This window comes from Lepisma saccharinum, chromosome 2, assembly GCF_977018435.1.
Source record: "Lepisma saccharinum chromosome 2, izLepSacc3.1, whole genome shotgun sequence".
In the NCBI taxonomy this organism is placed as follows: domain Eukaryota; kingdom Metazoa; phylum Arthropoda; class Insecta; order Zygentoma; family Lepismatidae; genus Lepisma; species Lepisma saccharinum.
The window spans coordinates 105,199,166-105,221,993 of NC_139230.1; the positions used below are offsets into that span (position 1 = coordinate 105,199,166).

The following is a 22,828-nucleotide window of genomic DNA, read 5'->3' on the forward strand; positions in this document are numbered from 1 at the left end:
CTTATTTTTAATCCTTTAGGCGCTGTGCTTCTCTCCAAACATTTTCTCAGAAACTTCTCTTGTTCAACCCCATTCTTTATGGAAGTTAATATGTTTAGCCTTTTAGGTGAAAGTACAGTTGACAAGGGAAAGCCACCTGCTAGAAAGTTCCAGGACAACCTTCTAATAATCTGGAGGGAGTAATGTTTGTGTATATATAATGCCCTGTTTTTGTATCTTGTTACATTTGTACTTGAGTCTGAAGAAGACCTTGCTGGAAGGTTGAAACGTTACGTTTAGTTTATGATTTTAATAAAATAAATTACTGCCTTGGTCAGCATATTTACTTTTTCAGCACCATGACGTATGAAGCAACTTCTTTCCAGCTATACGATAAGATTTCGACTCACCTTGGAGAATTGTAGTCAATGTAGTCAGCCTCGTGTATATCCAGTAAGACGCGTCCTGCGTAAATATAGGATATATACGTGTATATTTAAAAGGTTTCTGACGATCAATATTAATTATTGTTAATTTGCTACTAGAAAAAGTATTCGTTGGTTCATTAAGAATTAGAAAGAGCAGGAATTTCTATTATATGTATGATTCACATTGAAATATTTCCCCATTCTTTCCCTTTCCTTTAACATCATGGCTAAGGTATTAACGAGAGAGTGGAGTAGTGGCTATCGTACTAGATTCTCATTCCAACTGTGGTAGGTTAGAATAGTAGCGGAAGGTGTTTAATTAGGATCATACGAAACAACATAGGTAATTTTTTTTCAGTCCCTTCTGAAATTGTGTTTAAATAGTTTAATTGTCTACATTGCTGCCGTAATTGTATCTAATTTAATTTGATTTTACATACAAATTTACATTTAACACAATGCTAGAGTGTTGAAAAAAACTTTCCGATTTGTGTATTGGAAATACTTTCCAGGGTACAGTGGTGAAATACCTACGTGTTGTGTTTCTTCCTCCGATTTGCAGTCAGGTCGCATAATGTATCAAATTCCAATTTAAACGTATCCTCAGTCGCGATTAACACAAATGTGCATAAAATTATATTAAAACGTAATTGACCGTAATAATGTAATTTCTGTATTTTATTTCAGTTGCTTTTACATCTTCTCCAGAAATTTACGACTTAATGTAATCATTAATTCACAAGTAGAAAAATGCATATATATCAAAATTCATTAAGGAAAAGCAGTTTATGTTATTATATCCAAACCACTATTTTCCCTTAAGTATAAATGAAACTTCACCTCACGTAGGGGAAACAATGTGAAAACTATTCTAATAGTGATGTATATACAAACACACTTACATAACTGAACGATCACTGACACCATTTATTATGAACTGGAAACAATTCGACTCAATTAATGCGAGAAAAGAAACTTTTATCCACCCGTTCTGCTCATTTCTAAAGACACTGATCTTCAGGAATCTCATTGGTATTGTAATCCTATATTTCCTCCTGTTATTTGTGGGAAAGATATAAATAATTGAGGTCTTCAATAAAATTAAGTCTAGAAGTTATTCTGGTCTCTACAATATACCGAATTATATATTAAAATATGTAGTGATATACTTGCACCTGCCTTGAGCTTAATTTTAATCAAATCGTTAAAATTCCCCAAATTATGGATGGAAGTAACTGTGGTGCCAATTCAGAAGATAACTCGGAACAGCAAAATTTGTAATTACAGACCGATTGCTATTGTTAATATTTTTAGTAAGATCTTCGAATCTCTTATACACAAATCACTATATTTTAATACTAAGAGTATTATTATGACGGACAGACTCCTGGTAGTGTTAACTCAAAGAATTGTTATCAGGTAAATGTAAACAGCGAGAATTTGTTTGTGGTTCAAAAAGAAAAGTAAAAGTAAATCATTGCAGAAAGCAAATACTAAGAAAGAAGTAATTTCTAAAACATCTGATAGTCTGCCGTGAGTAAGAGGAACATCACGATAGGTCGGAATTCTTCCTCCTCTTTGAAAGTTGTGAGCAAAGTTTCTCCTCCTAAAGCTATTTTTGTATCAAGCTTGGATCCAGAAGTTGCAGCTGACGAGCTGTTTAATTTTCTTGAATCTTACCTTAAATTACCTATTGCAAAATGTGTTAAGATGAAAACTAGGTACGATAGCTACTCCTCTTTTTATGTCTCTGCAAACGTCGAAAATACAGATTGCTTGCTTGACCCGAATGTGTGGCCTGAGGGAGTACTTCTCTCTAAATTCTACAAAACTCTGAAGGAAAACTCCGTGATACATTCTAATATAATAATTCGAAAGACAAATAGTGATAAGAGTAATTAGTCTTCTGAAGATTCTCTCTTGGTTTTTTTCAATATTTTTTAAAATTGTTGTTTTCTTTTTTTTCTTATTTTTTCCTTTTATTACAACTTGCCATGGATTCTGCATTAGAATCTATCTCAATTTATTACCAGAATGTTAGGAGTGTCAATACAAAGCCAAAATATAATAATCTTGAAATTAATATGATTAATGAAAATTATGATATATATTCATTAACAGAGTCATGGATGTAAGGGTTATTTTGATAATTTAACCTGTGAATACAGAGTTATAAGAAGGGACAGGTCTCCCGCTAATAGTTCTAAAAAGAAAGGTGGTGGATGCGCTTTAATAATATCGTCTAGAATTAAGTGTGAATTATGGTCTGACATACATTCTTTCAATTATACTTCTGTGGTCTTGCGCAGTTTTTCTTCGACTCATCTCCGCCGGAAAGTACTTTAAAATAATACATATTTTTGTTTATATTGGAAATAGTTATTAGTTTAGGAGGATTATGTTTTATGGCAATAGTAATTTGTCGTTGTTTTTTGTCAGTACTTTGAAAAATTATATATATATTTTCGTTCATATTGGAAATGGTTGTTATGTTAGGAGGGTTAGGTTTGGTGGCAATAATAATTTGACGTTGTGTTAGGTCAGTTGTGTGAATTTTGCTGCTGTTTGGAAATTTTTACGGAAAGGAAGAGTGAAAGTAGTCCGGGATAGGAGTTTGATTAACTTAAACGGGCGATATTGTGGGATCAAATATCTCCGTTATTTGTGTTTTCCTAACGCTGAAACGTTTCTCATATGACGTAAAACATTGAAATCTGCCTTACAAAGATGGCATTTGTGATATTTTATCTAGGTCATTGCAAAATATGTACGATACTCATTCAGTACAGCTAATTAGCATCGAACGAGATAATCGTACATGAAGCGTGTATGGGACAACAAAATGGCTAAACTTTTGTTGGGTTAAGCACAGCCAATATGGTTCTAAGTGATTCATCTAGTCATAGCCACGGTAGATAAATTGTTTATGTTGTCAAGTGCCTGACACGCTGACCCACAAGCTTACAGCAAGTAACCTTACAGCAAGAGACATTATATTTCCCGATTTCCATCTTTTTTCACCATCCAAATAACGGGCAGTTCAGTGGTTAATTGAATATTATTACATGAAAGCATTTTGGTTTCCTCCGGGAAACGATCACAAGCACCAGGATTTCCGCCTAGCCTTACAACATGGATATGAACATTGAGACGGACTCGCTACGCAAAATTTCTAAATGTACTACCCGACTGAATGTAGTACAATTGTACCCTATGTACCTCATGTACTTTACACAAGTTTAATAAAATTACTAAGTAAAAAAGAAGAGTTGTTGCACAGCGCACTACGACCCCAGAGGTTCCAGATTCGAATCTCGGCCTGCGTTTTCTCTGTGAGTGTCCCTTCTGCAATATCGCTACCCCATCTTCACAATTAGCCAAAGAAAAGTAACAGAAGAGCAAAGTAAAATAAACCAAATCAATCAATCAATCGATTGGAATGCTATTTTGAATAATATATGATAAGTACTGATTTTCTTCTTACTTCTGTTGCTGAACTGTATAGTTCTGTATTAAAGACTTACACCCACACACACAGACACAATAACACATACACATAAACATTTATATATCTTAAATATATGTAGGCTTACCTTGAAACTGATCTAGCCACAGTGGTTGCTTGTAATGCTCTGTGGCAAGAACACCCGTATTGAGGAACACAAGAATTATGATTAGCCAATAAAATGCTTGAGATTTAACTGCTTTCCTACACGCTCTTCTCATTCTTCTGTTTATTCTGAAAATGAAACACGGGGAATCAGGCATTAATGTCATTTTTTTCCTCAGTGAAATCGGTAGTCACAAAAACGAAGAAAAAAGTATGTTGTTTATAATGTCCAGAATTATTATTTTTCAACGAGTTCACAAATATGTTGAAATTCGAAGAGCAGAAGTAATATGTTAATTCGTTTATTATATGTAATACGTAAAAATATAAGTGGAAAATTATTAATATGTAACATAAACAGTGCCACAACAGCCCTTGAGGTACAGGGCCTACCTAGCAACTGCCAGCCTCACTCCCACATGCCTCAGTAGAGGTAGGTTAACATCCAAACAGTTACGGGGTGGCGTGTGGTCAGCACGACGAACCTCCAGTCGTTGTGGTAGGTTTCAATGACGGAGTTATGCTACTCATTCATAGTTTACCAATATGGTGGGTCCCAGGAGACTCGAACCAGCAAATGAATAGGCATCCACGAAACCGTTCCTGCGGGTTCATTGTATCATGATATCGTATATTTCTTTAAAATTGTGAAGAATGTTTGAAAAAATAGCAATTATTTTTCAAATATAAACCAGTTTGGTCCATGGTCTTTAGCTAACTGGGAACCGTTCTTAAAATAATTCGAATGAAAAACAAAAATTAATCATCCTTCAAGTGAATGATCAGAAACAAAATTCTCAAAAGTTCCTTTCAAGATGACAACATTCTTTATTAGATGTGTGTAAAGGAAATCGGTAAGAGAAGTAAGATATTATCTTCGTATCAGATATATAGTACGTCTGAATTCCTTAGTAAAAATAGCACATATTTAATTCGTGTATGATTTTATGTTTACCATTGATAAATAAATAAATATATATATATATATATATATAATATGTAACTATTTCGATCAGAGAAGAATTCAGCTTTCGCGGAATTAATCCTGACATATGATATTTCTCCCCCTTCATTGACTGATATATGAGGTGTTTCATTGAATGAAGCATACTACTGTCAGATTATTATTTTTATTTCTGTTTCCAGTCATCCCAAAATGAAACTTACTCCAAATAGAGATTGCATTTAACTGTGTAACATACTTTATTCCCCACAAAATTGAACATACACATGTTTATATATGCAAGGTCTAAGCAAAGGACACATCATAAGAACTTGAATTAAACATTTCAATATTTTCATATAAATATAATTTTTTATGAGAACTATGCTTCCTTAGCTTCAAAACAAGCCCAAAATTAAAGTTATACCATAATTGGAAGCAAAGTTGTGAATTGTTTTATTTGACCTTGTAAGCACATAAATTTTACATTTGTTATAAGGTTGACAACCCTGCTGTATGAATACCGTGTATCACTGAGGGTTAAGTTACTTCATGTCTTCTACCATCCTACCAAATTTCATGAAAATCTGAAATGGTCGGTTTGAAAAGTTCATTTTTTTGTGATGATTTGGCATGGAATAACCCATATGAATGTACATTAAATTTATTTTAATGAATATATATTAATATAAGCACTGAAAAAGCCACTAATTGTAATTTATAGCCTCTTAGAACATACGTTAAGCTTCACTTTGAAAAAAATTACATGATAACTGCAGTGCCTTTTAGTGTTAATGCAATTTTAGTAACGTTAGACGTTGACACAAAAAAATTAACATTATTTACAATGCAATATTTTTTCCTGGGTTTCAGTGCAAAGGAATTTTGGTGTCAACATTTTAAATGGAATATACATATCTGTATGAACTACAGAAAAAATCAAAGTCATATGTCAATTTGACTCTGAGATATAACTTTCTCTGTTTAGCATTGAGGGCTACTACCATGGCCTCGGCAATGACCGATCCAAGCAAAATTCTTAAACTTTAGCCTCCTTTCTCAGTAACTATGAGGTGTAGAGAAGAAAAAAATTGAAAAGTGAAAATATTCGATTTATTTCAGTTCTGTAAATATCGAAAATTTTACCACATTTAGTTCCAAACTTATGAACATTTTTAAATTACAACATAAATTACTTTTTTTTCAAACAATATTAATTCAGATCACTATGAACTCCGTGAATTAAACTTGACTGACATAGTCTTCATTTTGTTTTAGTTGCATGCATTCAGTACATTAAATGAATAAACAATATTATTGACAATGAAAATAATCTACATTTTTCATTGTAGAAGTGTCCGTAGTTACCTTAACCTAACTACATTCAAGAATTATTTAGGCAAATTTAAGCAACTCTGTTTTCCTGTCGGCTGAACAATTAAACTTCTTTACATTAAAAAAATTTTGCTTATTTACAGATTTCTTTTCTTCCCATCTAGAGACAAAAGTTCCACAAAATTGTTCTTAACATTTTTAACTAAGTAAGGACCTAACCATAAATCCAGAAATTTGTGAATTTTCTTATTAAGGAAGCTGCTCTTCTCGTGGTTTTTTAACAAGAACAATATCGTTGACTGCGATTGTTGATACTCCTTCCACTCTTTCTTTGGTTTGGTTATAGCCCTTTTCTTCATTCTTGTTTTGCCATAGACATTTATTTTGCCACGTCACCTTCTCCAGTTCAGATGGCCAATTAATTTCATGAAATACTGTATTCTTGACATTATCATGAAGAAACAATTCATTCGGCGTAAATCCTGTAACCTCAGATACCGAACTGTTTAAAAGTCCAATAATTACACTTAAGTGTTTAAATCACTGCTGATGATTATCCTTTGTGTATAGTCTTGGTAGCCTGATTATTTCCTTATTGTATCGCTCAATTGGATTGGCGAAAGGTGAATACACTGTTGTTGTAACATGTTTTATTCCATTCGATTCTACAAAACTCTTCCACTCTGCTGATCGAAATTGAGATCCATTTTCAGACAAAATTACTTTAGAAAGTGGATAGTGATAAAAATATTGCAGTTGGAACTTATTTATAATTTCCTTGGTGTAGCTTTTCTCAAAGGGTAGGCCATTATAAATTTCGACATAATGTCCACTATTGTTATAATAAAGCTATAACCTTGTGATTTCGGTAAAGGTCCAATAAGGTCTATAGAAAGCATACTGTGAGGGGATGTACATGCAAAATTTATTTACCAATTTTTAAGACTGCCGGCTTAGTCTTTGCACATGTTAAGCAGTTGCTGAGATATTCCTTAATAGTATCTTTTATTTTTGGCCAATAAAAACAATCTTTGCATTTATTATGAACCATAAAATATCCGAATATCGTGAAGTCGATGTAGAATTTTAAGTACCAACTCCCTTGGAACTATCAGTTTCCACTTATCGTCTGGAAAGTGCTTCAGAAACAGAAGACCGTCATGGAATGTGTAAATCTCTTTGGATTCTTTCGGAGTATTGCCTTCCTTTAAATGCCATATAATGTCAGAACAGCATTGATCCAGTCTTTGACTCTCCTTCCAAAAGTCAACTGTGTCTTCATAAATAATATCTAAATTCAAATAATAAACGTATAATTCATTGATGAGAGGAACGCCTGTAGATAAATCAGGATACCTGCTAAGAGTATCGGCAGCTTGGTTACAAGTTCCAGGTATATGATGCACGGAATAATCAAATCCTTGTAGTTTTAAGGACCATCTGTTTAGTCTCTGATTTAATGACTTCGCAGACTCCAGCCATGATAATGATTTGTGATCAGTATACAAATGAACTTTTGTTCCAGCAACATATATAATATTTTTCAAAAGCAAAAAGAATTGCCAAACATTCGATCTCGTGCGTACTGTAAGTCACCTCATTACCACGAAGAACTCTACTTGCATATTGTATAATCTTGAGATCCTCTCCTGAAGTGTCGCCATCTTGTCATAAAACCGCACCGATCCCCTTCTTCGAGCCATCTACATTTATGTTGAAAGATTTTGAAAAATCAGGTTGTGCTAAACCCTCGGGAGATATAACTAACTCACGTAACTTCTCAAATGCCTGTGAATGCAATTCCTTCCACATCCAAGGAACATCAGATTTCAGAAGTTCTTAAAGTGGCTGAGCTGTTTCTGCAAATGTATTTATAAATTTTCGTCTCCAGTTGACCAAGCCAAGGGATTTACGAAAAGCTCTTTTGTTATTAGGTGTCGGAAAATTTATTATTGCAGAATTCTTGCTTGAATCAACTTTAATTTGGCTTCCAGAAAATATATGGCCAAGAAAAGAAATTTCCTTACATGAAAATTTGCACTTCGAAAACTTAATTGACATATTAGCCTCCTTGAGTTTCTGAATAACAGCTTCTATATGCCGTAAATGTTCCTGCCAAATTTTACTGAAGATCAAGAGGTCATCCAAGTAGCAAACAACATAATCATTAAATTCCCTTGTGAATATCTTATTCATTCTGTCTTGGAAAACAGAAACTGCAGACTTTATACCAAAAAGAAGATATCGAAAAAGATTCTGTCTTCCACGATATGAGAAAGGAGTATAAATATATGAATCCGGACTTAACGGGATCTGAAAATATCCACAAGATAAGTCAATAGAAGAAAAATACTGCGCTCCTAAAAAGCGTTGCGTTTCATTGATTGGTTCCACTCTAACTTGCGGACTAATAACATGCTTATTTAAATTCTTAAAATCCTACAACTGGCCTCCACAGACCCCTTGTTTCGGGACTATGTGCCAAGGATTTAAATATGGCGAAGGTTCCTGGTAAATTATGCCCCAACTTTCCCATTTGGCGAGTTCTTCTTCCAAAGGTTTTCTTCTAGAAATCGGAATGTGATATAGTGCAGTAGATACAGGTATTTCTGTGTCCAATTGTATCTTATATACCTCTACATTTGCATATCTTGGTCTATCGGAAAATTGGTTATGATACTTCCATAAAAGTGAAAGTAAATCTTGTTTTTGTACGTCATTTATGTCGTAAATTTCAGAAACTTTATTTTAAATATCGCTCTTAGAAGGCATGTATTCAATATCTGATAAAGGCACATAATTTAACAATCCACAAGACTTCAATTTCTTTGCTTTGGATTGAGGTTCATTCGTAATCGTAGAGCTACAATATTCATCACATTTAGAGTGTATCAAATTAGAATCTTCATTATTTAATGAAGCACAAATTTCCTTACCTGAAGAACTTACTAAACTTATGTGCTGTGACCTGAGATCTACTATAGCCTTATACTTTCGTAAGAATGGAACTCCCAAAATAACATCAGCGTTAAGTTCCTTTAAAATAAAGAATTCCATAGGAAAATATTCATCATCAATTTGAAGGCTTATGGTTTTGCAACCAGCAATCTTGCACCTTTTACTTCCAACAAATTCAGACAATCTGATATCTTCAACCTTCTCTAATCTAAGATTACTTATCAATGATGTTATTTTGCACCAAACTTCGTAATTTAAAACATTTGCTTGACTTCCAGAGTCTATTATACAAGTAATAGGTAATTTACATATGAGTCCATGTATGATTGGAACTTCCGTAACAGGAATAGGAACACCATCCTCATTAAAAGTCCAGTCGTGTTCATCGTCGAACCATTCTAACAGAAAGTTTATTTCAAACGTTTTGAAAGATGAACTCGCATTTTTTACAACATTAATATGACCTTCTTTACTAACACTATCATCAATTGAACGTTGCCTCTTAACAGGACAGCAGAGGGACTGAGGCACTTCCTTCTGCTCAACTAATTTAAAGATGCAGAGTTAGGAATTTGTTGCTGTATCGATCCTTGTACTTGAAATATTCGCGAAGTATTTTGTTCACGATTTGCCATTCTTGTAGAATCAGAATTAATTTGTGATACCAAACTTGCTGCTTCAGGTTGAGAATTTAATGAATTTGAATTTGCAGGAAAACGCTGATATGGCATTGTATTATTATTAGCACTGCGATTTTCATTCATGTAATAGAATCGCGATTGATTGAGCAAATTTTCATCATTAAATTGTCCAGTAGGTGAACGAGAATTATATTGCCTGTAATTATTTCGGAATTGTCCTCCGTTTCTAGATCTGAAGCTATTATAATTGTCTCGTGTAGTAAAATTTCTATGATGTCCATAATTATTAGAGGTTCGCCTAAAATTGTTGAAATATCGACCACGAAGATTGTTTCCATGCCGATTTTCGTAACCTTGATTGATAACAGCATTGGAATTTACCTCACTACTAGTTGGAGTCTGACTACAAACACTAGTGGTCTTCGAGCGTCGAACATTAACTTGCTGCACATTTAACTTACCTCTATTTTGTTCCGAGTTCTTAAAAACCCTTGGAATATTTTCACGTTCGTTGTCTTCATTAGGAAGAACAACAAGCCCCTTTCTACTAAATTTTATTACATCTAATCTTCTTAACATGCTAGTTAGTTGATCTACTGAACGAATTTCGTGACAAGTAATGTGATTGGCAATATTTTCAGGAAATTGGCTAAGTATTAACTGCACAACATCTATATCTTGAGTATTTTCAACCAAATTGCAATAACTAGAGTGAGTTTTTATAGCAAAAGTCTCTAAACTGCCATGTACACTGGGATCGTATTTGCGATTCCTCAATACGGAGAGTTGTGAGTGGATAACTTCCGAAGAAGCAAACTGATTAATGAATTCTTGTACAAACTGATCATGAGAATTAAAGTAATATTTAAGAGTCCGAAACCAATAACCAGCTCTCCCAATGAAGCATTGTTGAATACTTTGCAGTATCATTTCTGTTGGCACTCCTACAACATTTAATATGTCATCCAGCTGCTCAATATATTCTCTCGCTGATTGTTGCTCTGTCTTTCCCAAGAACTTAGGCAATTGAGATAGTTCACTAAATTTTAAACGTCCACTTCTTGCATTTCCTTCTCCATTGCATGTATTTATAGTTATAGGATGATCACTTCTTCCTCTCGAACTATAAGGTTGATTATAACAAATATGATTTGCTCCGTTTAACCCTGTGTTAGCATAATCATGCAATCTAGAACCATTTGCAGACGACTGATGATCATCATGATTGTTCGAAACTAAACATGGTACACTTGCATCACGATAAATATTACTAACACAATCATTTTGTGGGTTAGGTTCCGATATTTGTGGGTTAAAATTACACCACATACAAGGAGAATTAAAGCTTTGATCTAGATGAGAATGTGGATTATTATGTACATTCCTACCATTGTCATTATTCGTAGTAAGCACAAAACTAGAAGTTGGATGTGTATTTGTACCAAACAGTTGATAGCAAGCATCAGTGTAGTTATATTTCTCAGCATCTAACTCTCATTTTTGGAATGAACCTTCTGTGTCGTCACATCGAAATTTCTTTACGGAAGTTTCTTCAGAGCTAGATCTTACAGATTTATTATACTTGTGCTTCCAACGGACATGTTTACGTGCACTAGTGTTTATAACATTCTTCTTACCAGAAACTGTCCTAGAAGAATCATCTGATATGTCACTAGACGAAGTACTGAGTCCAACATCACGCTTGTATCTTCCATTGTGACATGTATTAGATTCTGTATTATCCAGAACAATTGATTTTGTTCTACTTTCACTATTTGTAACAACAGAATTACGAGCATTAGAATTAACTTCGGCTGTTAAATATTTCCCATCAGATTGAAGGTTTTTGCTACCTTGTTCCATACCTTCAATTCGGGAATTAAACTGTTGGAACTTTTCTGTACAATCAGAAATATGCTTATGTACATCAGCATTAACATTGCTTTTACTATCTAAAATAGTGACTCTAGACATAAGATCAACAATGTTAGAAGAGCAGTCATTATAATTTGATTTGATATTATCTAAACTTTGATCATAATCATTAAACTTGTTATTAACATCCTTTAGACGTTCGTCACAATCAACAACGTGTTCTTTCAATAATCCTTGTACATTTTCAAATTCAGATAGTTTGTCATCAACATTACTACATTTATTATCTAATAAAGATTCAAGACGTGTAGTTGATTGTAAACACACCGTACTTACCGCATCTATTTTGTCCTTAAATTCAGACATTAAAATATTGAGCCGATTGTTAGCATGACTAATATCATGATTAACAGCTTCAAATATAACATCAAGCTGTGAGGATAACTGTGTATGTGCACTAGATAATTCAGCTTGTTTTAAAGATATAACGTCAAGTTTAACCTGAATATTTTCATTAGACAGATTTAATTCTGATCTAAGTTCCTGATTAGACTGTTTGAGTTCTTGATTAGACTGTTTAAATTCCTGATTAGACTGTTCAAACTGAGTCTTAAGTTCCTGATGAGACTGTTTAAGTTCCTGATTAGACTGTTCAAACTGAGTCTTAAGTTCCTGATTAGACTGTTCAAACTGAGTCTTAAGTTCCTGATTAGACTGTTCAAACTGTGTCTTAAGTTCCTGATTAGAACTTACAACAGCTAATTGTATGCTTCTAATGCTGTTTAGTATGTCATTTAAATTAGGATTTATACTTTCCAAATACACCGGCAATTGGTAAGGATCGTAACAGGAATCACATTTGTTACAACAGTATTTTTCCTTAGTGGTAGAATAAATTGTCCAATGTGTGATGGAAAGCTTCAAACATGAAATATGATACCACGAACGGCAATCAAAACATTGCACATACCTCAGGTCATTATCGAGCTTATCACAACACGTCACTTCTTCAATCTTACCTGACTGTACATCACAAATATCACCATCGTGAGAATTACTACTATTTAAGTAGGTTCCTTCATATGCAACATTAGATTTTAGCCTACGTGAATGACTAGGGTTCGTTTCTTTAGATGTATCTGCCATGATTGAACAGAATAATAATAAACTTAAGAAATAAAATATTTAGGGTCGCCAATTTTGTCTTCGCAACATGTTCAACAAATTGCAAATCCAAGACAAAATAAAATTTAAGTCTATAACTACCATTGCGCAAACTTCTCACCACGCATCAGAAGATTGTCCTTTATTTTTTCAATCCTGGCTGTAAGCGCCAAATTATTGAAGCAAGCCTTTTACTTGAACTTCAACGAAGCATCCTAGTAGTCACTTTACGAAATAGCAATTAGGATTTTGATAACTTCAATGAAACTCGGACGTCACTATTTAAAATGTCCATATATTTTTTCACTTATTGATCTACTGTGTTTTGTTTCTATATCGTCAAAAATGTATATAGAAATGTATACATCGTAATTTTACATTATCAAGAATGTGATAATAGTTAATTATACATCATATTAATGCAACAACGTTTTTTAAAATATAACAAAACAGAAATTGATAACATAGATATATCATCGTGTGTATTAAACACAAAATTAAACAAAACATAATAAATGAAATAAATGAACATCTTTGGGTCAGTCACATGCCTTTGCTTGGTGACAAAATCTGGGGTGCTAGTAACGCTAACTAAGAATGTATGTCACTAAAATATCACATACTGACGTCATGAATCAAATCTATATTCCTAAATCCATTATGTGCTACACATATCTCCTACTGTTAGCAAACCACCTACTAGTATGGCACCAGTCTCATAACTTTGAATCGTGGCACTGCGATAATCCTTTATACCCTTTTCTCCCCTAAAATTGTCACTGCGGGAGAGCATTCTCTGACTTCAATATATTTCTAAAATTGCCTGTTCCGAACACATTGCCAATCAAAATAAAGAGTGAGGCAGAAGTCAGGTTACATAGGAAAATAAATACGTTCATGCACACATACACACGACTGATATGTAATAGTTGCAGTTTTAGTATATTTTCACTGTGCATATCATCTGCTTGAATGCGTGCTTCAACTGCGTAAGAATCTTGCTAGTGTGGTGGTGTGATGTGGTATATGGCGCCTGTGACCTTTCCTTTGAGGCGATCTAGGTGTGTACTCGTATCTTGGAGTACACGATGGCATTTTTGTTTTCGTAAACAATATTCACCTCAGTAAAAATCCAGGGGTGTTAGGTCTGGTGACCGTGGTGGCCATTTACCTATATAACGTCACTTTGCCTCACCCTGTATTACAAATACAACCTTAGTGACAATGAAGTTCGACCAGTCACAAATATAGGAGTGCGTTGTGAAAGAAGGAGAACACATGCACATGCTGAACATATTTTATTCAGCAGGCTATATGTAACAAAGGAAAACATAAATTTCCGCTGCAACGCAGCAATGTATGGTGTCCACACAAAATAAAACATTTTAGTCCATCTACACGTGACATTGAAGTTCGACCACTGTTAGAGGGGATCCTATTTACCATGGTATGACGCCTCCCCGTCGGCGAATAACTGTGGCAATGCGTCGGGGCATGCTGCGGACGAGTCGTTCAAGGTATTCCACATCGATGCGGTGCCATTCCTCCTGCAGGCAGGCGATAAGAGCAGCCACTGTCGTGAGTCCCCTCTGTTGCACACGTCGCTTAAGAACACGCCACACATTCTCAATGGGCGAGAGGACGGGACTCGATGGTGGCCATGGCAGAGTTCGCACGTGATGGCGAGTCGACCATTCTCTTGTCAGCCGCGCTGTATGAGGCCTGGCATTGTCGTGTTGAAAGATGAGACGCCGCCTGAGGAACAGGTGCATTCGCACTGTGGGAAGATGACGCTCCAGTATGCGTGTATAGGCGTGTGCATTCACAATGCCCTCACAGACGTGTAGTGGGCCAACCCCACATGCCGTCATGCATCCCCATACCATCACTGACGCAGGTTTCTGTACCCGACGTGCATAACATTTTGCTTCATTCTGTTCCTCCTTCCGACAAATGACTGTTTTCCGTATTTTCCAGTACACAATTGAAAATGGATTCGTCCGTCCACAAAACCCTGTTCTACTGCCGAAATATCCATCCCCGGTACATTCGTGCCCACCGTAGTCGATTGCCTATGTTCAACATGGAAAGGAAGGGTTTACGTTTCGCCTTGTACACTCGGTAACCGCATCGCTGTAGGTAACGGCGAATGGTTCTGGTTGACACTTCAATGTGAAAGCGTTTTCGAGTCCACAGTCGTAATTCGGCCACAGAAACATGATTGTTGGTCTGGATATAGCGCCTAAATATCCGTAGGTCACGCACGCTCAGCAGGCGTTTTCGACCGGGGGCCTTACCTGGCTCTGTAGTACCCGTATTTTGGTGGTGTTTGATGATGCAGTGGATGGTTGACTTGGGTAAGTTCAGTTGGCGCCCTATTTCCCGTTCACTGAGTCCATCCCGTTGCAACTCCACCACTCTTCTCCTCACGGTGTTGTCAATAGGTTTGCCCCTGGCCATGGTGATGATGCACTGCAGTTCCTCGGTGCACAGCACGCGCTTATATACGGCGGACTCCCTTATCGTGTCCGTGACGTCATGCTTCCGTCGAATGCGCCACTATCTGGAATTTCCGTATGGGTCTGGTGCCTGGTCGAAGTTCAATGTCAGGCGTATTGTTCCCCGTTTTCGTTCTTTACGTGACCTTGGGTGCAACATGCTGGCATCACGATTCTTGCCTGCTCACACGCCTCCTCTTACACACATGCGTCACTTCTGCGGGTCACCCATTCCACCGCCTATGCCTCTGTGCATTTAATCACGTATTCCTTTCGGGTCGAACTTCATTGTCACCAAGGTTGTAGTTTGAATGGACGAGGATTTATAATTTAGAAAACCTGGTGTTAGGGATGTGACGAAGCTGAAAATTTACCGATGCCGATGTACTCGCCGATAATTTTTGGAACCGATACCGATGCCGATATTTAACCGATTCCGATCCATTAGAGTATTAAACAGAAATGGGATGTTATTTTCTGCATGACAAAAATAAATTTGCTATGTACATTTCTATTGCATATCATATGTATATACATATATATCCTCAAGAGATGCGAATGTACATTTGCATCTACAAAAGCTTATGTGAACCTAGAGATTTAACATTAGTACACAAGCAGTTCTTTGAAATGCAAAATGAATTTCTGTTCTGCCAGATTCAACTTCAGAAATACGAGATTTGGAAGCACTTCAGGAAGTAACCTACTTCTTCTCTTATCACAAATCTGTTCAACAACACTGAACACTCAATCACTGAATACTGATGCAGCAGGTATGCTCAAGTATTTTCTCAACACTTGCTTCAGGTTCGAATACTCATTTTTGAATTTCCAATATAACAGCAGAACCTGGTTCAGCAATGTATTGTTTTATTTCCGATTTTGAGTTAGGTTGATCCTCTGAATGAGAGTTTGCAATAATTTTATTACAAAAACTCTACAATAATGACGAATCATAACCAAATTTTCAATAAATGTTACAAAACTAGATTTTGTGGTGGTACTGTTTCAGACTGGAAGACACAATAATCAGGAAAAAAATTCCAGTAAATTTGATAACTGCAACATCAAGAATATATATCTTAAAAATGGTAGAAATGAGGTGTTCCCTAGAGAAAATTATAATTTAAACATGTCCAAGGATGATTTCCTTAAATTATATGAAGCATTTACAGCATACAAAAGGGTCACTACTGGCAATACTGACATGTATTACACACCAGATGAATTCAAAGCACAGAGACCCATGTTTGTTATCAACACCTCAAAAAGAAAACAAGTTGTGGTTAATGACAGGACAAACATTAAAATTATCTGTGAATTCCATGATACACTCCCTGATGACACTATATGTAGTGTTATTCTTATAGGTGAAAAATCATATGTTTATGATGTAAGAAATGAGAGAGTCACAGAGCAATTCTAGAAGGCCTCTGCACAATGCATTGTCTTAGTACTAGATATGCAAGTTGGGCCTGGTGTCCAATTAAAATATTGAGGTAACAATATTCCAGGTAACAAGTATTTAAGCATATATTACATTATACTACTGTGTAAGCAAAAGCTCTTATGAGCATTTTTGGCTTAGTTTTAAGTGTAGCCAAAACAATATCAAGAGGGGCATATTTTTGACAAGCTTATGGACAACATTCTCACAGATGTAGCTTTTGTACACATGGCCAAATCAATGTGTTGAGGCTTTTTCATTTGTACACTAGAATTCGGGATTCTTGGGATTTGGACAGAGTGGCACACTGTAAGCAATAAAATCATATGGGTACTTGGCTTAGTTTTAAGTGTAGCCAAATCTGTCTGTTAGGGTTCTTCATTTGTACACTAGGATTCAAGATTCTTGGGATTGAGAGCATAGCACACCTGAGCAATTGGGGCATATGGGCATCTTGGCATAGTTTTAAGTGTAGCCAAATCAGGCTGTTTAATCAAATAACCTCTTCATTTGTATGATTTTTGTCCTTATAATACCACAAATACAACTACTGGCTTCGGCACATCCCTACCTGGTGTGAATGTCTCTCAGAAATTTTATGCTGTAAACACTAGAAATTAGGGATGTGTGACATTAGAAAAAATGTGACGCCTTTTCAATGTTAAAGAATTTAAGGTACGTTCTTAGTATGGCATTGTGCCTACAGTGAGATTTCAGCCACTTCCTATATTTATAAATATCTTCCCCAAACAGCTCTTCTCTTGGAAATTTCTCATTACTTGTTTTCCAAAATTAAAGAAAAAATAATATTATTTTAAATACTTGTTTGACACGAATCCTAGATCAAACAGAAACGAGGAACTCGTGTCCTCCTAAGGCCGTCGCTGATTGAAAACTAGGAACTTCTGGTGCTTTTTGAATTTGTAAATAAGCTGATTAATATTTTTCATAGTAGTCAATGTAGTTAGGATAATTTAATAAGCCCAATCACCTAATAAAATATACGATAAACTTCATCTTGGTTTAAAGAGATAGTATATATTATCCAGTGTCGGACGTGACTGAGAGAAGTATGTACACCGTGAACATGTAAAGAATATCGAGATAATGTTACAAAAACATAATATAGGTGCGAAATAAATATTGATATTTAGATAGTCATAGAGAAGAGAGAATACATATGATTGAGACAATAAAGGTGAGGATTTCATTTAAAAATATTTTAGAAATAGAACTCTTGAACGCGCATGTAAAGGAAAAAGGCACAATAAATGCAAATAGAGGAAATGGAATTAATAAATTATAAGATGTGGAACAGAAAAGAGGAACACATGCTGATCAAATAGGTTTTGATTGATTGATTTGGATAATTTTCTTCGATTTTCTTTCACTTTTGGCTAATAGAGAACATGGGGATAAGTGATGATATGATGAAACTGGTGAAGGATTAGTGTAAGCTTTCCTGTAATTGACACAGACCAGTTTTTTGGCACGTTGAGGAATATTTGTAGAAATTAAGATCTGTATGAAACTGGCAACATTGGTCTTGTTCCCGCCTTGTTGCCTTGTCTTCCGTTGATGGCATTTGCAAGAGGCGTCTATTTCGTTTGTTATTTCTTGTGGAAAAATCGAGTATATCTGGAAGGCTTCTGTGATTTTCAAGATTTCTGCTCAATTCTAAGTAGGTAGGTTAAGGAATATGTTTTCATGTTTCTCTTGTTATTTATTGTTGTAATGAAATTATTGCACATGGTTCTTGTTTAACGGTTAGCTAGACCCTAAAGGAAATGCATTGACGTCCCATTGCCAAGAAATTGTTTAATCGCTGCACTCTTTCTATGGTGCCAATAATTGGTATTGCTAATGTGCATGATGGCCATTTACTTGGCACAAGGGCCAATAACTCGCAATTTGGAAGAAATAGGCCTTTCATGTTTTTAACACTAAGATGCTGCTATTTAAAACATAAGATTGACGATGCGAGCGTTCTGGCTTTGATAGCTTTATGTTAACCAGTAGTTGCCCCCAGTGCCAAGTACCAGCGTTCACACTTCAGACTGACAACTATTGGACTTTCGGTTTTTAAACCATTTCACTGATTTACTTCTCTGAGTTCTTTCATAATTTTCATTAGGCATATTTCTATTTGAATTGTTTAATAACTACAATATAGGCTTAGCTACTACGTAGCCTACAATAACTGTGAATGTTAGAGGCTTAGCACATTGTAAATATGGAGTGCCAATAACTGGGCATAAATGTGAAAATAACTTATCAGTGTATGCCAACAACTAGACATTATCAGGTTCTGGAAAAAAAACTGTTTTCTGTTTTTACTATGTCTCAATCGATTTCACTTCAGAACAGGTGTCAAAGTTTATAAAATACCGAAACCCAAAAAATGTACGGATACAATATGTGTAATTCATTTTTTTCCAACTAGTTCCTCTTAAAGTGCCAATAAGTGGTATGCTTACCCTACTCACAAAGAACATGAGCTCGGGCCGGCATTCGAAGTCGTTATTCCTGGAATAATAAGGCTCTGTACTAACTACTCAACCAAGGAGGTCGGCATTGAACAAATCGGAAGAGGGATAGATATCAGAATAAAATAGAGAGAGGGAGAGAGGGAGAGAGAAAGAGATAAAGATGGAGAATACAGGTTTGGGAAATGCATGTACTCTATACCTACCTCCTCAAATTTATCCATATATAGCTCCTACCCACCCGGCGGAAATTTGCTGGCGCTGAGCTAGATTTAAGAAGCTATTATTTTATATGCTAGGTAAAATAATGTACTGGAATGATATAATAGAAAATTAAAATTTCGAGAAAACTTCTACCTGTCAAAACTCTTCTTTTTTCTCTTGAACCAAGATTCCTGTTGTTGCTCGGGTTCATTATCTTCATTTCTGTCTGCAGATTCCGTTTCATTTGTAATTTTTGCTGCAAGAAGATAATTGCACACCATTAGGTAGTTATTAATGTATAATGAACTAAAGTGCTGTGCTCCAAAAATAAATCTTAATTTTATTCAATTTAAACATATCAAAATTTCATTATTATTCTTCAGTAGTTCACGTCGTTTGGAGAAACTTGAAATAAAGTGCAGTAGTTTAAAATACGAATATATTTTACAAACTTTAAAAAAAGCATTCACCTCAGAAATTATGCATTTTTAAAGAATATACCTCCTTATCCATCAGTTGTGATACCTATCTTGGTGGACTCTGAACAAGTTGGGTTAATTGCTTTTTAAGGAGAAGATTTGTATCACATTATATAGTGCAGTCAAAATATGAAAAATAAAGGAACTAATGCATAACAAGGACCTCCCCGATGGCGCAGTGGTAGTGTCGTCGCCTTGTAATCAAGGGGTCCCGGGTTCGATTCTCGGTGGAGGCACATAGTGGTTCGGATCCCACTTTATACTGTAGGTCCAGTCCCGATTAGCCTTACTGTGCATAAAGTAGACTTAAAAACCAACTCAAACAATCAATCAATAATTCATAACAAGCTGAAATTTGGTATATAACATCTTCGTAACATAAATAACAACATATCAAAAGTCCCAGGCGATCACCCGTACGCTAAGTAGGCCATATTGAAAATGGCGGACAATGAAAGTTTTCTCGAAATAAGGGAGCTATATTTCATAACAAGCTGAAATTTGGTGTATACATTCTTTATAATATTAATAATAACATATCAAAATTCCCCGACGATCACCGTGCCGCTAAGTTCACCATATTGAAAAATTACGGATAAATTCAAGTTTTCACTAAGTAAAGAACTAATTAGAGAACTACAATAGCTTGCTGTTGGATATATATCTTTCTTATAACACCACTAACATCAATTACAACATGTTAAGTTTTCTGCAGATCTTTGACACGGTAGTTAACGGCGTTATATTGGAAGCACGGCGGATAATTTCAATATTTCGCATGAGAATGGAATTGACTTGTACCAGAATGTAATTTGGCAAATACGTTTGGTATGTAAGGTATGACAATATTATTTTATATTTGCCGTCTCATCAGGCAGGCTATTCTTTTCACGTGCCTCATTCTGTTCACAAGCTAAATGAGATTGTCACTATGGTAATGCACTCCTGTAGGCAACACACCACAAAGAACATATCTGAATCAGAGTTCGTCGCTTTCATCGTCGTCATGTGGTCATCGACGTTTTCACCATTGTCTTCTCTGGAAACACTGAAAACTAAATTAAATTCGTACAGGAAACACCTTGGCAAGGGGCACATAATCTGAACCATTTTTAAGCTTTCTTGCATGCAAGTGAATTCTCCATTTCAGTTGTTTGTACATCCTTATGCAGTTAAATTCAGTATATCGTTTGGTACAGGATTTCAATCTTGACTTCCTTTTTGATACAAACTTCTCTTGCCTGAAGCTATTGAGAGACGTCCTGTTCGGACGCACCAGAAAAGGCTATGAGGAAGAGTTTTCGAGCTTTTGTAATTGCGTCTAGCATTGCCGAATTGTCATTGAAAATTGACAAGTGAATAGTGTATTTGTTGAAACTTTCTATTTCTTTGTTTGAATAAAGAGGAAACAGTATCGAATCCACTGGCTGAATGAAGGAATAAAATGTGGTTTTTAGCTGAGAAAGACGGATTATGCTGAACTGTAAACACCTTATGGTATCGTACCTTGCATACATTCCATAAAAAAATAAGAACAAAGAAAAACACATTATATTCTGAGTTAGTTAAGGCAGTGGGAATAACAAGCAAATTGGTACCTTTGTACCTCTAATATCGTGTCCAGTGGCAGGTTGAACGATTATGACGTCAGTATCGCCAGGGGAAAGTTTTACAGGAACGCTTCTACTAACTTTGAAGAAAGGTGAGTAATTAATCTGGATTTGTTTCTAGTATTTCTTAGAAATGGCATTTGACTGGCGATAAAATCACCTGCCACCTGAAACTATAATATATCAAGTTATAGCCCCTGTCACCACTTTCATACCACCTTCCCCAAACGATATACTGAATTTAATTTCATGAGGATCTACCAAAAACTGTGATGGAGAATGTACATGTAGTTGCATGCAAGCAGATTATGTGTCCCTTGCCAGGTGTTTCCTGTACGAATTTCATTTCTGTTTTCAGTGTTTCTAGAGTAGACAATGATGAAGACATCGATGACCAACTTGAAGACAATGAAAGCGACGAACTCTATTATTCAGATATGTATTTTGTGGTGTGTTACCTACAAGTGTGCATTACCATAGTTTGTGAGGAGAACGAGGCACGTGAAAACAATAGCCTGTATGATGAGACGGCAAATATTAAAGAATATTGTCTGTCATACCTTACATACCAAACACATTTGCCAAATTACATTCTGTTACAAATCAATTCCATTCTCATGCGAAATATTGAAATTATTCGCCGTGCTACCAATATGGCGCCATTACCTACCGTATCAATGATCTGAAGAAAACGTAACATGTTGTAATTGATGTTAGTAGTGTTATGCGAAGGATATACAGTATATCCAACAGCAAGCTATTGTCAATTAGTTCTGTAGTTAGTGAAATCTAGAATTTATCCGCCATTTTTCAATATGGCGTACTTAACGTACGGGTGATCGCCGGGGAGTTTTGGTATGTTGTTATTAATGTTACAAATAAGCTATACACCAAATTTCAGCTTATTATGAATTAGAGTTCCTTTATTTCGTGAAAACTTTCATTGTCCGCCATTTTTCAATATGACGGACGTAGCGTACGGTTGACGGCAAGGGACTTTTGGTATGTTGTTATTAGTGTTACAAAGATGTTATATACCAAATTTCATCATGTTATGAATTATTTCGTTTAATTAAAAAAAATTGCATAAAGTGACGATCCGATTATAAATTGTAGTTACTTGAGTTTGGATTCCAATTAAGAATTAACGAGAAGACCTACTACATAAAAA

The 22,828-nt window shown here is 35.4% G+C and overlaps 1 protein-coding gene across 5 annotated transcripts in view; it reads right to left on the reverse strand.

Moving 5' to 3' along the window:
* The window catches only part of Ca-alpha1D (Ca[2+]-channel protein alpha[[1]] subunit D), a 1,588,055-nt gene that overhangs the window by 1,086,395 nt on the left and 478,832 nt on the right, over positions 1-22,828 (reverse strand). For all 5 annotated transcript variants that reach the window (XM_083117527.1, XM_083117525.1, XM_083117526.1 and 2 more), the window contains exons 10-11: positions 19,722-19,824; positions 4,001-4,146 (exon numbers count right to left, since the gene is read on the reverse strand). In XM_083117527.1, the coding sequence (XP_082973653.1) occupies positions 4,001-4,146; positions 19,722-19,824 (249 nt within the window). The remainder of the gene's footprint in view (positions 1-4,000; positions 4,147-19,721; positions 19,825-22,828) is intronic.